The 13,643-nt window shown below is 39.6% G+C and overlaps 3 protein-coding genes across 3 annotated transcripts in view; all 3 read right to left on the bottom strand.

Annotated features, from left to right (window-relative positions):
* The window catches only part of LOC123964571 (zinc finger protein OZF-like), a 4,579-nt gene extending 3,897 nt beyond the window's left edge, over window positions 1–682 (bottom strand). The window contains exon 1 of the mRNA XM_046041450.1: window positions 165–682. Within this exon, the coding sequence (XP_045897406.1) occupies window positions 165–240 (76 nt within the window). The 5' untranslated portion in view covers window positions 241–682. The remainder of the gene's footprint in view (window positions 1–164) is intronic.
* A 2,871-nt stretch (window positions 683–3,553) lies between these two features.
* Window positions 3,554–11,314, bottom strand: LOC123964573 (stonustoxin subunit beta-like). Its single transcript, XM_046041451.1, has 5 exons — window positions 11,290–11,314; window positions 10,812–10,866; window positions 7,325–7,498; window positions 5,926–5,972; window positions 3,554–5,757 (listed from the first exon to the last, which is right to left on the bottom strand). The coding sequence occupies exons 1-5, from the start codon at window positions 11,312–11,314 to the stop codon at window positions 5,204–5,206; spliced, it is 855 nt and encodes a 284-aa protein (XP_045897407.1). The 3' UTR covers window positions 3,554–5,203.
* A 1,272-nt stretch (window positions 11,315–12,586) lies between these two features.
* Window positions 12,587–13,271, bottom strand: LOC123964574 (protein NLRC3-like; the record flags this gene model as incomplete). Its single annotated transcript, XM_046041452.1, has 1 exon — window positions 12,587–13,271. A coding segment is annotated over one exon (685 nt), but the record flags the coding sequence as incomplete, so codon positions are not given.
* Between the last annotated feature and the right edge of the window lie 372 nt (window positions 13,272–13,643).

Here is a 13,643-nt window from a genome sequence, read left to right on the forward strand (position 1 = left end):
CATACTGTAAGTACATGTTGCTGATAATACTCACATACTTTTACTGAAGGAAGGTTTGAATGCAGGACTTTTACTCGCAGTGGAGTATTTTCACAGAGTGGTATTAGTACTTTTACTGCAGTAAAGGCAGTTTACAGTGAGAATAAGCAGTAAAGTGTACAAACCTGCTTCAGGCTTGAAAACAGCGTCCAGTAGTTTGCGTTGTCCACAAAGTTCCTCCTCGTTCTCCACTTTAGACATTTTTACTGATTCACAGCAGCTTTTCCTCCAGACTGTTTCCAGCTAGCAAGCTAAGCTAACTGCATTAGCTTCGTAGGACACCGGGAGATAATTCAGATGTTAAACATGTTCAGATAAAGGGAACAGCACAGAGTCTATTCAGACAGCTCTATCTGGACATTTGGACATTTGGGCTCCGTGAAAAATACAGTTTGGTCTCTATGGAAGCTGCTCCGACTGTGAGGCCGAGCTCCGGCTCCGGCTACTTCCTGCTAACAAGCTAACTTCCTTTAGCATTCTTGGCTAACAGGAGATGAGTCTGAGGTGAAACATCCCGAAAGTTTAAACAGAGTCCACTTAAACACGTTTATCCTCACATGCAGGCTCTGCTGCTGAACTCCGGCTGCATCTCACGGTAACGTGAAGGAAAAGTTAGCATGTTAGCCACCGGAAGTACACTTGCTTCCGGTACCACTTCTGTCATTTTCAAAATAAAAGTGACCAAACTTAATTTACAGGCCCATATGACTTTGAGAATTAACATGGTAGAAATAAGTAAGTACAGAATTTGTTCAGCTTCGTTGTCCTTGTTCTTAGCTATTTGTCTGAAATATGCTAAAATTATTTTAAATTATTTTTTTTTAAAACAGTTGGATGAATAGCTGGGTTGGATGTGCACACAAATTATATATATGTCTACCAGCAAGAGGCGCTATAATCAAGGTAAGTGTGTTTTGGACAGTAACTCCCTCATGATATGTCACACATTCAAACCTCTTAAATGCATTACATTTGACCTATTTTTAATTTAGCAAAATCATGAAATGTGCAAAGCCAACTTTTTCGAACTCCTGCTAGGCCAATCTGCACAAAATCACACACACACAGACTCTGTCGACCCTCATAATCTTAAATTTGTAAAATTATTTTTTTTATCCAAAAAATGCACAAATTATAAAAGAACAACTTTCAGTAAGTTATGGAGAAACTTGGGCCCTTCCAATTCCCAATAACGACTCTATGCAAAATCTGTCTGTAATCAGCCACATGGTGGTGCTTTAGCTGCAAAATCATGACGTGCATATCTTCTTTTTCAAACTCCTCCTGGTTGGTAAGCCCAATCTGCATGAAAAAGTGCTGATAGACTATCTGAACCCTCATGATCTAATGTTGTTAATCATTTTGATAATCCAAAATCTGCACCAGTCGGCCACTAGATGGAGCTTTTGTTATAAAATCATGAAATATAATATGATTTTCTAAACTACTCTTTTTGAATTTATCGTTAACATACGTTCGTTATGTATCGTTAACCACCCAAAACCCTACGCAGAGTCGCAGTCTAACGCACTTTTCTGCTCCTCCATTTCAGGAGTTACTTAGTGAAAACCCTATAGTGACGGTGCCTGTCCCCCGACCATCGAAATTATTTAAATCAAAGGTAAACAGAAGAGGAGCTGTGCATAAAAACCTCATAAAAATTAAAACCACAAGAGCAATAGTGCAAACCGAGGAGGTGGAGTTGCAGCTATCTTCGACTCTAGCCTACTAATCAGCTCTAAACCTAAACTAAATTATTTATTTTTGTTACTTTTTGTTATAGTGTACCGAGCACCTGGCCCGTACTCTGAATTCCTATCTGAATTTGCAGAGTTTTTGTCAACTTTAGTCCTTAAAACGGACAAAGTTATTATTGTAGGGGATTTTAACATTCATGTGGACGTTGAGAATGACAGCTTTAGTACTGTGTTTATCTCTCTGTTAGATTCCATTGGCTTCTCTCAGAGTGTTCATGAACCGACTCACTGTTTTAACGACACCCTCGACCTTGTTTTGGTGTATGGTATTGAAATTGAACATTTAGTGGTGTTCCCACAGAATCCCTCTTTGTCTGACCACTGTTTGATAACTTTTGAGTTTGTATTGCTGAACTATACGAGAACATGCCAACTCTACACAGAAAGGCCGGGACGAACAGGGTTTGAACTGCAAACTTCTTGCTGTGAGGCCACAGTCCTAGCCACTGGACCACCGTGCCATTCATTAATTTAGTCTATAGCAACATCACCTTAACTGTCTGTACCTCTGTGTGTATATTGTGTAGGCTGCCTCCCTCCCCTCTCTCTCTCTCTCTCTCCTTCACCCCAACTGGTCGAGGCAGATGGTCGCCCACCCTGAGCCATGGTTCTGCTCGAGGTTTCTGCCTCTTAAAGGAAGTTTTTCCTTGCCTCTGTCGCCTAGTGCTGCTCTTGGTGGGAACTGTTGGGCTTCTGTAAATAACATCATAGAGTACGGTCTAGACCTGCTCTTTTATGAAAAGCGCTGTGAGATAACTGTTGTTGTGATTTGGCGCTATATAAATAAAATTCTATTTAATTTAATACATACATACACACACACACGTCTTGTACTAGCACCTCCCCTGACAGATGATACTGGCTTGATGAGCCTCTTTGTATAATTATTTCCAATATTGTTGTGAAATGTCAAGCCTCCTCCTCCTTCTCCTAAACACTACCAAAGCAAACGTCCATTGTTTCAGAAAGCTGCAATCCTCTAATTCTACCTTCATCAATGGGGACGCTATGCAGTCTGTTACTAGTTACAAGTACTTTGGCATTGTGCTTGACCATAAGTTTAAATGGGATCTGTGGTCTGACCTCATAGCACTAAGACACAATGAAAAATGTACTTTGTAAAGAAATCTATAATAATAATAATTTAACATCCACAACAAAATGCTTGAAAAGTTTTACTGTGCTCTTATTGGATATGTTTGGCTTTCTACATCCCTTGCTGGTTTAGCAATGCTACTGAGGCACCGGAAAAGACTATTGCTGCACACAGCATTGTGGGTGACAAGGGGCACCCCCAGTGACTCTTAATTTGAATTTTTGCCATCAGGGTGACGATCTTGCATCTCCTAAATAAAAATTTAATAAAAAGCCATGAAGCCATTAAGTTAGTAAACAGGTAACACATAAAAATAAGCAAGATATTCAGCGGGTCTGGCTAGCCTAATCTGTAGAAAGGTGCAGGGTTGCGTATCAATATGTCTGTTGGTGTTTGTGATGTTGTAATGAAATGCCTTGTAATTTCGCTACAAATCAATTCCCCCACAGGGACAAGTACTAATGATTGATTGATATTGATGTTTTGTTTCACATATGAAGCAAGAACAAACTGGGAAAAGCATTTCTTTTTGTACAACGGCGTCCACAAATGTTTGGCCATATAATGCATCTTCCAACTGAATCCTGTCAGTAGCCCTGAGCTGAGAAAGACAATAAACACACTCACAGTAACATTCTGCTTTTATTGGAACAAGAGCCAGAATTCAAAGCAACACATGACAGAAGGTCCAAGTCAATGGCATTTCCACCATTTAATGATCAGTGCATCCATCTTTAAAGGACTTTAAAGGACTGGAAGTGGAAGAAGTTTACAATGGAAATTAAGAAATCTGTTTAATCCCTTTTAATCACTTTGTACAAAGTTCATTGATGAATTTATTACAAGAAGCTGATTTCTGGAACTGTGATCCTGTACAGACTAGGGATGTGAAAAATAATTTATTCTTAGATGTATTGGGATGCGGACTTGGACGATTCGGAACCGATTCACAAATGTCAAAAATCAATTATCTAAATGTTAATTGATAACGTAATGGTGATGCAGCACCTGACTGTCTGTGTCTGTAAAAGACTGAATGTGTTCAATGAATGATTGCAGCAATTTAAATTCCACACAATCATTAATATCAATGCACAACTAACTTTACCGATTGTGCAAGCACGGTAACGCCTGGCTACCGTCCTCTCCTCATTCTTCAAATGACACAATCTAAGTGATAGGCGGCAGAACGTGACAGTGAAAGCAAGTGGAGCAGAGTAAAATGATGCCCGGCAGTAAATGTACAGTGAAGGTCACAGTGTGTCCGTTAATTAAAGTCTGTCTGTTGTTTTCCAACTGCTTGAAAAGTGAGGGCGGTTAGTGCTAGCTAACGTCTGGTTAGACTGCGGTCTGGAAGCTGCTAGTGGTGGCTAGTTCAAGTTTGTTTAGTGTCGTTCATTCACATATTGAGTGCACAAAGGAATGAAATCCCGTTTCTCATGGTCCAGTGCTCAAAACAAAATTACAATAATCAACTTAACAAGACACAAACATTTAACTACACTAGACAAGACAAAAAACCCCCCAGATGTACTAAAGTGGAGTGAACATGGTGTGGCTGGAGCATAGTAAAGTGTGTTATTCATCCCGTATTTGAATCTATACTAATGATTGCTGCATCAGAAATTAAAATAGCAACAAAACAGGTCAGTAATAATGCTGTAAGAATTTATTGCTGTAATAATGCAATAAAACTGTAATATAATACCATGTAACGTTAGCTACATTTATTTATATATTTAAGTAATGTTTAAAAAGCCACATGCCATTACTAACTACTTGGTTGGTAATTACAAATACTTTGGTTTGAAAGTACTAAGTAGTTGCATCTTCATCCTATTTGTTTAAAAATTGCATTGTAGGCCTCATAATCGTAACGAGATGCCTAAAGATTCCCTCCCCTAGAGGTGATGCATCGAGATATCGAGTTGCAATCTAATCGAATCTTGAGACCAGTGAACATACACACCCCTAGTACAGACTCAACTGATCTGTTCAGCAGTGAGAATGTTTCTCTACCACAGTGGTTCTCAAACTAGGGGTGGTAGAGCCACTTAAGGGGGGCATGGATGTTGAGCAGACCTAAAGTTGGATGAACATGATTCATGTAATGACATCAACAAAAGTGCTCTGCTGCTAGCAATGCTATTTTGCTAACCTGAATCTTGTTTTTTTCAATCACCTGTGTTGTTTATGACTGAATAAAATTAAATCTACTGTTTATGTGGTGGTGGGGCATGAACCTGTTTTGGCCTCTGAAGGGGGTTGTAAGTTTGAGAACCACTGCTTTAACAAGAGGAGACTCCCTGTCCTACACAGAACACAGAGACACGGAGAAGGAATCAGACCAGAGTCCAAAGCCAGGATATAGAGGTTCAGTGAATGTGGTGTTGAAGGTGTGGAGGTGGATCAGTGTGTCAGAGGAGACTCTGTAGAAGGACAGAGTGCCAGCAGGACAGTCCAAATACACTGCTACTCTACCAGAGGAGGAGGAGGACGAGGAGGAGGAGGAGGAGGATAGGGAGCACGATGTTCCTGTCTTATTGTGACTGACAGAGTAACCGCTAGAAGAGCAGTTCAGACTCCAGGACTGATCATTCCATCCAAACCCTCCGTCATGACTGCCTCCTTTCCTGCTGATTCCTCTGTAACTCACTGATAAATCAGCTGCTCCTCTCCACTCAACCTCCCAGTAACAGCGACCAGTCAGACCATTTCTACACATCAGCTGAGGCCAGGAGTCAAAGCGGTCAGGATGATCAGGATATGACTGATCCTCCCTCACACGTGTTGCCTTCCTGTTGTTGTCAGACAGTTTGATCTCTCTATATACTGTGTTTGTGTCGAGTGTGAGTTCACAGGAATCTGATGGAGAGAACGAGACAATACAGCTGCAGTTATTGATCTATCATCCGTTCATTGATTGAGACTTTGATAATGACATCAGAGCTTTGAATGAGTGATGTCACAGTCTGAAGATGGTTGAATGTGTGCTGCTTTGTTTTCATGAATAAAATAAAAAAACACACTTACACTTTCTCAGATCCGGTCTCAAGCATCGGACTCCACCAGGCTTCACCCTAAAGGGGGAGGGGGGTCAGACCAGCACATCCTCTTTCAGAATCAAACATTCTCTTCTCTACTCTGCCACTCAGAAAACTCATATCTGCCTTTATTTCAGCTTTTGAATGGGCATTAATTATTCCTTCATGTTTTGTTAAAAAGTGGGCTGTAGAAGGAAATTTGTGAGTAAACTGTATTACAAATCATATACCAATATATATTTACTAACTATATACATATCTGAAGTTAAGTTAAAAATTTGTAGCTCTGTGTAGTCAACAGAAAGACAGGTCTGTGCATTTGAGAGAAAGAGGGAGCACTGAGAGAATAGCATTCTCAGCATTGGTCAGCATTTGGTGCCCTGTCTCAAGATGACAATGTATCGTCTGTATGTATCTGGGACTTTCCGTAAGAACCAGGTGTAGGATGCTCTGTACTTATTATCCTACTGAGCTCACAGTGGAGTGGCCCACTTTCTGGGACTTTCCCCAAAAGTCAGGTGCATTTGGTATGTACCCTGAGATGGTGTTGTCAGTAAAGTGGGGTAGACCGTCTAACTGTGTGTTCAGACTCAGAGTGTCAGCAGCTTGACTATCTCGGACTTTCCATACGACCAGATATAACTGGTGTTTAGGTCGTATCTATCCATCTATGGCACAGGTGCACAGTCATCAAGACCATAAATAATAGCATAGCTGGCTTTGAAACTACTGATTCCAGGAAGAAAAACAGCCAAGAGAAGAGGTCCTGCTTATAAAGAGAGCTATAAAAGAAGTTGTTGGCATGCTGGCATGTTCTTGGAAAAATCTGAAAGAATTTTTTGTACTCCAGTTGTTTGCTGAGAATAAAAATGTCTCAAAAGAGTTTTGACTTCTTCATCTGGCCCCAGTCCTGAATTATTTTCCTGACAAGACATTATTTATTTTTTCATGTCTGTAACAATACACTTTTCAAAAAATATAATATAACTACTTTGGAGGTATTGGAATATTTTTTCTCTTTCGATGAAGCTAGGCTAGCAGTTTCCCCCTGCTTCCAGTCTTTGTGCTAAGCTAGGCGCAACATGCCGTAGAGCGTTGGTGGAGGGGATTAAAATATATTTGTCAGACTGACAGACAGTTCCTTTAACATGCAGAGATCTGTCCAAACTACATCAATTATTACCAACAGGCAATTATTATGTTTGTTCCTGGATATGGAGACCTCCTGCAGTAAGATATCCTTTTTTATCTTCAACCAGTGTTTCTGTTCTGCAAAGGGAAAAGGCTTCCTACCTGTGTGATTGTTCATAACACTTATATCCACCATTAACCAAAAATACCTCCTCTATCAGACTGACTGTCTGTGGCTGCAGAAGGCACCTTCATACCTGAGAGTGTCCAGTCTCCAGTGTGGATCCTCCAGTCCAGCAGACAGCAGCCTCACTCCCGAGTCTCCTGGATGATTGTAGCTCAGGTCCAGCTCTCTCAGATGGGATGGGTTGGAGCTCAGAGCTGAGGCCAGAGAAACACAGCCTTTCTCTGTGATCTGACAGCCTGACAGCCTGCAAACACACAAAGCAACACACACAGGAATCCTCTGTAAACAAGAGTGTTTTTGTTTGTTAGTTTTTTCTTCAGGTGCATTTTAGTTAAGATTTAAATTTACCACAAATATTTAAAATTATTAGTGGCATTTGATATAATGTTTAATACAACAAAAGAACAAACAACAGAAAATAATGAAACATCTTAATAGAAAGTAATTCTTTGAGCCTAGAAACAACTGTCAAAATGTAAAGGTCCTTGAAAATCATGTAAGCAGACACAATTCTACAAAGGTAACAAGTTAAGATAAGATTTTGGTAGCACTTTATAATAACTACACACTATAAAGCATTAGTTAAGCACTAGTAAATAAGGAATTCATCATTTATAAAGCATTATGCATACATTAATACACATTAGTAAGTCATTTATAAACATAGTTATACATGTTGTATTCTTTATTAATAAGCTAATTTTCTTAGTTTATATATGATCGGTTCACTATTTATAGAAGTATTATTTTGATGACAAACCATTTATGTATGAGTTGTTAATGGTTAATAAGATCATTTGGAAAGTTTAAGAAAATTATTACATAACTGCCTGTTTTTTGATACTTTCCCACGAAAGAATATAAACAATCTCAGCATAACTCATAAATCTACCAGTGGCAAAGCCCAAAGGATGCTACTAAGACTACCCTAAAGATGCCCCAGCTAACTTTACAGGGTAAAAACCTCACTGTTACAGGCCTGGTACTGTTTCTCTGAACTTCTCATCAAAACTCCAAGATCTGCGCTTCCAGAGATCTGCTGTAATTGGACCAGCAAAGGGTTGCTTGGATGGTCTGTTGAAAGACACCAATCTTACTCCCCCCCAGTGCTTTGATCAACCGCGAACTTGACATGACATGTAGTTATTTAGAAATGGTCTAATAGTGGGTGTTCATAGATGTTTTATGACACTTAATAATACTGCAATTCATGATTAATTCTGGTAGGTACTAATGGTTAGGTCAGTATTTTGCGTGAGCTCATTAACAATTTACAAATGAAATTAAAAGGCAATAGATGTTCTCTAAACATTTGTTAATAAAGTATTTCATGATTAATTCAGGTAGTTACAAAGCATTTACTAGTTGTTAAGTACTTTGTGTGAGCTCATCTAAAGTGAGGACTATCTATGCCTTACAAAGCATTTACAAATGATATTGTAACACAAGAATCAGTTTTCTAATGAACAGAAAAAGGAAATGGACATAACACAAAGGGATACAGAACATATTATTTATTACAAAATACCTTTCACCCATTCATTCACAAAAAAACACAACAACACGCGAGACTATTGCTGCATAAACTGTACAACTGTTCATATAAAATCAACCATCTACAACCCAACCCGTTCTCACTCCCAAGTTTTCACATATGGACGAATGGCCAAGACCCCTTGTTGTCACTCTATAACACACTTGGGAGCCCCTTAGCGACATAGTTCAACGTACTGGGGAAAGCCCTGTAACAGTTTTTGAATGCTAAAGACAGGTCTAGAATATTTAACACTAGTGTAGAACTTTAGCTAACTTACCAACCTAGGTTCTGAGAAGTAGTGTTGGGGTAAGAAATAGACTGTGTGTGATTGAAGAACAATGGGCAGGTAGTGCACCAACCATGTTTGAAACAATCCCCAGAATAAAAAGAGCTCTTTCATAAAAATTACAATTTTAAAAAAGTGTCCAATGTCTTTCAGTTATTTGTATCTCTACTCGGGCAGGAAAATGAACGTGTGGTGGATCTTTCTTATCTGCCAGAGTCCTGTAATCTGATGTGTCAGTCCTGTTGAATGGGACCCGATGCAGCTGTCCACACCGCGGTCTGATCTCATCATACAGGGTGCATCATCTCTGGGACTCGCTCGCCATCTGCATCCAGAGAAGAGTAGATCTCTAAGCTACAATCCAGGGTCTCAAAAACCAGTCTGCACGTATAGTGCAGAATAAATCAGATAAATCATCACAGTCAATGTTCTTCAAATAAGATCTCATGTAGTTTGTCAAAACTCAATATCATCACCCTGTTGTCTAGGGACTCTTCTTAAGTTTTACATTGTTATAACGTTACCAAAGATTTATAACTTTACCAGCATTTAAGCAAGACATCACAACTATGAATTGATTAAATTTCAACCAAAAAATACTGAACAGAGTTTACACATTTTAGTGAAGGAAATTATCTTTAACATGTATTATCATAAATACTGTAAATAAAAATACCTCTGAAGGTACTACATGTGCTTACACATCCAAAAGTAACTCCAGAGATTAGTTTGAAACCACGACACAACAAAATACTGTTGAACAGTTCACGACATTGTGTTCACAACATCCTCCGACTGCTTTAACTTACAGTAATATGGTTTTAACTCACCCATTTAAGCTGCATCACGCTGCACTTTTAATGTTAGCCCTGTCCTAAAGGTTACAAACGTTACTCACCAGAGTTTCGACAGGGGAAAAAAACGGCATCATTCCTGCTGACGCCAAAAATCCAGAGCCATGGTGTCTCTACACTGAAGACCCGCTTCTGGGCCCGTGTGATCTGGTTTGGTTCCGCTTCTCTCTGTTCTTCGTCGATGCGATCTGGCGCTAAAGTGAGCGCACACGGTAGAGACTACTGGATGCGTCAAGGGTCAAAATAGCGCTGCTTTAAGGCCCCTATTTTTTTATGTGGGCTACAATCTATAAGGGCAGCTTGACCAGAAACCATACTTTCACTCTTTTCCTGTGTTAAACACAAAGTCAATATTGAGTTTTTTTCTTCGGTTGTGTATGGAACACAAGTAATATTCTGTTTCAAAAAGTTATTCACTAGTTTTATTTTGAAAGCGTAACCGGACGTGACATATTTATTGTTGCTAACTTGACCACTGAGACGTCCAAAAACGACACTAAAGGGGTGTTAACCTTATATACAGTCTATGGTGTTAACCCAGGCCGTAATAAAGCTAAGAACCATAGGCGCATATAAATAGTTTTTCATTGGAATAACACTTTTTATCAAATACAATCATTAAGCACATCATTGATGAGCTGGTAGTGATAGATGATTTGTCTCAGTTATCTGGGGCATCTTCCGGGTAGTCTTAGTAGCATCCTTTGGGCTTTGTCACTGGTAGATTTAGTAATTGTGGAGTCTGATGGCAGATGGCACAATGGAACCTCTGTGAGGTGTGGGGAGGCTCATTTGAGCCATCTGGTGTTAGATTTTTATCCACCAATGTAAATCTGATTGTAAATGTTCTCATCAACTCATTTGGTTTATGAATCCTCACCTAAGAGTTTCTAGTATACAGTGTGGACTCTCCAGTCCAGCATACAGCAGCTTCACTCCAGAATCATGCAGGTTGTTGTTACTCAGGTCCAGCTCTCTCAGACTAGAGGACTGGGAGCTGAGAACTGAGGACAGAGCTTCACAGCTTCTCTCTGAGAGGTTACAGCCACTCAGTCTGAAAAGGAAATAATGAACAAGAAGACAAATAGAATTTGTGTTAAAACCATTGCTGTTTTACTCTAAACTTAGATATGTCAATTAATCATGACTGAATGAGTAATAAAAATACATGCAATGATAATAAGTCACATACTATTAAAAAGGTTACAGTCACTGAGTCTGGAGAGGAAATAATAAACAAGAAGACAGACAACATTTGTAATAAAATATTAAATCATTGAATTTGGACTTTTGCTGATACAGTGTGTTTAGAAGGTCTTCTTGGCATGTATTAAAATGATTGCTCTATTACTCTAAACCTGTTGTAGATTTGACATTAATCATGACTGAATCAGTAATAAACAAACATAATGATAATAAGTTAAACGTAAATGAGGATTTTCAGCTCTGCCAGAGTTAATTTTCAAGCAGTACAAAATGAGAATCTGATTTATAACAAATTACATTTGAAAATGTCAAAGATTTTCTACACTGTGAAATGAGAGAGGCTGTTTCAATTAATGGTGCTTGATATTTAGAATTTTTTTGTTTAAGTAGAACTTGATCTGACTTCAGGGTTTCCAGTGTACAGTGTGGACTCTCCAGTCCAGCATACAGCAGCTTCACTCCTGAATCATGCAGGTTGTTGTTACTCAGGTCCAGCTCTCTCAGACTAGAGGACTGGGAGCTGAAAACTGAGGACAGAGCTTCACAGCTTCTCTCTGTGAGGTTACAGCCACTCAGTCTGAAAAGGAAATAATGAACAAGAAGGCAAACAACATTTGTGTTAAAACCATTACTCTTTTACTCTATACTTGTTGTAGATATGTCAATTAACTACATTATACTATTAAAAATAAATGAGGATTTACATCTCAGTTAGAGTTCATATTTAATGCTGTACAATACGTGAATCTGAATTATAACAAAATACATTTGAAAATATCAAATATTTTCTGCACTGTGAAATGAGAGAGGCTGTTTAAATTAATGGTGCTTTATATTTAGAGAAATAAATAAAATATTTAAACACAAACTGTAACTTGATCTGACCTCAGGGTTTCCAGTGAACAGTGTGGATTCTCCAGTCCACCATACAGTAGCATTACTCCTGAATCCTGCAGGTTGTTGTTACTCAGGTCCAGCTCTCTCAGACTAGAGGACTGGGAGCTGAGAACTGAGGACAGAGCTTCACAGCTTCTCTCTGAGAGGTTACAGCCACTCATTCTGGAGGGGAAATAATAAACAAGAAGAAAAATATTATTTGTTAAGTCTGGGATTATGGTGACACTGTATATAATCTCTTCTTTGCTGATTGACTTTAAAAATGTTGTGGCAATTATTCATGGCTGAATCAGGAATAAACAGACAACCGTAATTAAAATAACATTATATTGAAGGGTAAATAAGGTTCTCAATTTCTGTTTATATATTTGTGCTGAACAATATGTGAATGTCAAGTAGAACAAAACACAGGCCAAACATGATCACAGCTTCTCTCTGTGAGGTTTCACAGACTCAGTCAGGAGAGACAACCAGAAGGAAACACGTAATTATGCATAGATTTTTTTCTCCAGTTCAAAGATAGCACAGTATTTATTGATGAATAAATCCCCCTTACAGAGCTTTCTTGGAGGCTTTGACCACTGGCAGCAGCCTCAGAAGTTCTTCATCTGAAGCACAGTAATTGTATTTCTTCAGGTCAAACACGTCCAGATCTTTTTCTGATGACAGTAAGATGAAGACCAGAGCTGACCACTGAGCAGGAGAGAGTTTATCTGTGGAGAGACTTCCTGAACTCAGGGACTGTTGGATCTTCTCCACTAGAGCATGATCATTCAGTTCATTCAGACAGTGGAACAGATTGATGCTTTTCTCTGTAGAGGGAGTCTCTTCGATCTTTTTCTTGATATACTCGACCGTTACCTGATTAGTTTCTGAGCAAATACCTTTCTGTGTCAGCAGGCCTCGTAGGAGAGTCTGATTGGTCTGCAGTGAAAGTCCCAGGAGGAAGCGGAGGAACAAGTCCAGGTGTCCATTTGGACTCTGTAAAGCCTTGTCAACAGCACTCTGGTAGAGCTGCATCCCTACAGATTCAACTTTTCTTATTTCAGACTTCTGGGAGGTTGTTTGTTCTTCTGCCAGCAGGTTGACACCAGAGTTGATGAAGGTCAGATGGACATGAAGAGCAGCCAGAAACTCCTGAACGCTCAGATGGACGAAGCAGAAGACCTTGTCCTGGTACAGCCCTCTCTCCTCTTTAAAGATCTGTGTGAACACTCCTGAGTACACTGAGGCTGCTCTGATATCGATGCCACACTCTGTCAGGTCTGATTCATAGAAGATCAGGTTGCCTTTCTGCAGCTGCTCAAAAGCCAGTTTTCCCAGAGACTCAATCATCTTCCTGCTCTCTGGAGTCCAGTGTGGATCTGTCTCAGCTCCTCCATCATACTTGATGTTCTTCAGTTTGGACTGAACCACCAGGAAGTGGATGTACATCTCAGTCAGGGTCTTGGGCAGCTCTCCTCCCTCTCTGGTCTTCAACACCTCCTCCAGAACTGTAGCAGTGATCCAGCAGAAGACTGGGATGTGGCACATGATGTGGAGGCTTCGTGATGTCTTGATGTGGGAGATGATTCTGCTGGCCTGCTCCTCATCTCTGAACCTCTTCCTG

This window comes from Micropterus dolomieu, unplaced genomic scaffold, assembly GCF_021292245.1.
Source record: "Micropterus dolomieu isolate WLL.071019.BEF.003 ecotype Adirondacks unplaced genomic scaffold, ASM2129224v1 contig_3393, whole genome shotgun sequence".
NCBI lineage: Eukaryota > Metazoa > Chordata > Actinopteri > Centrarchiformes > Centrarchidae > Micropterus > Micropterus dolomieu.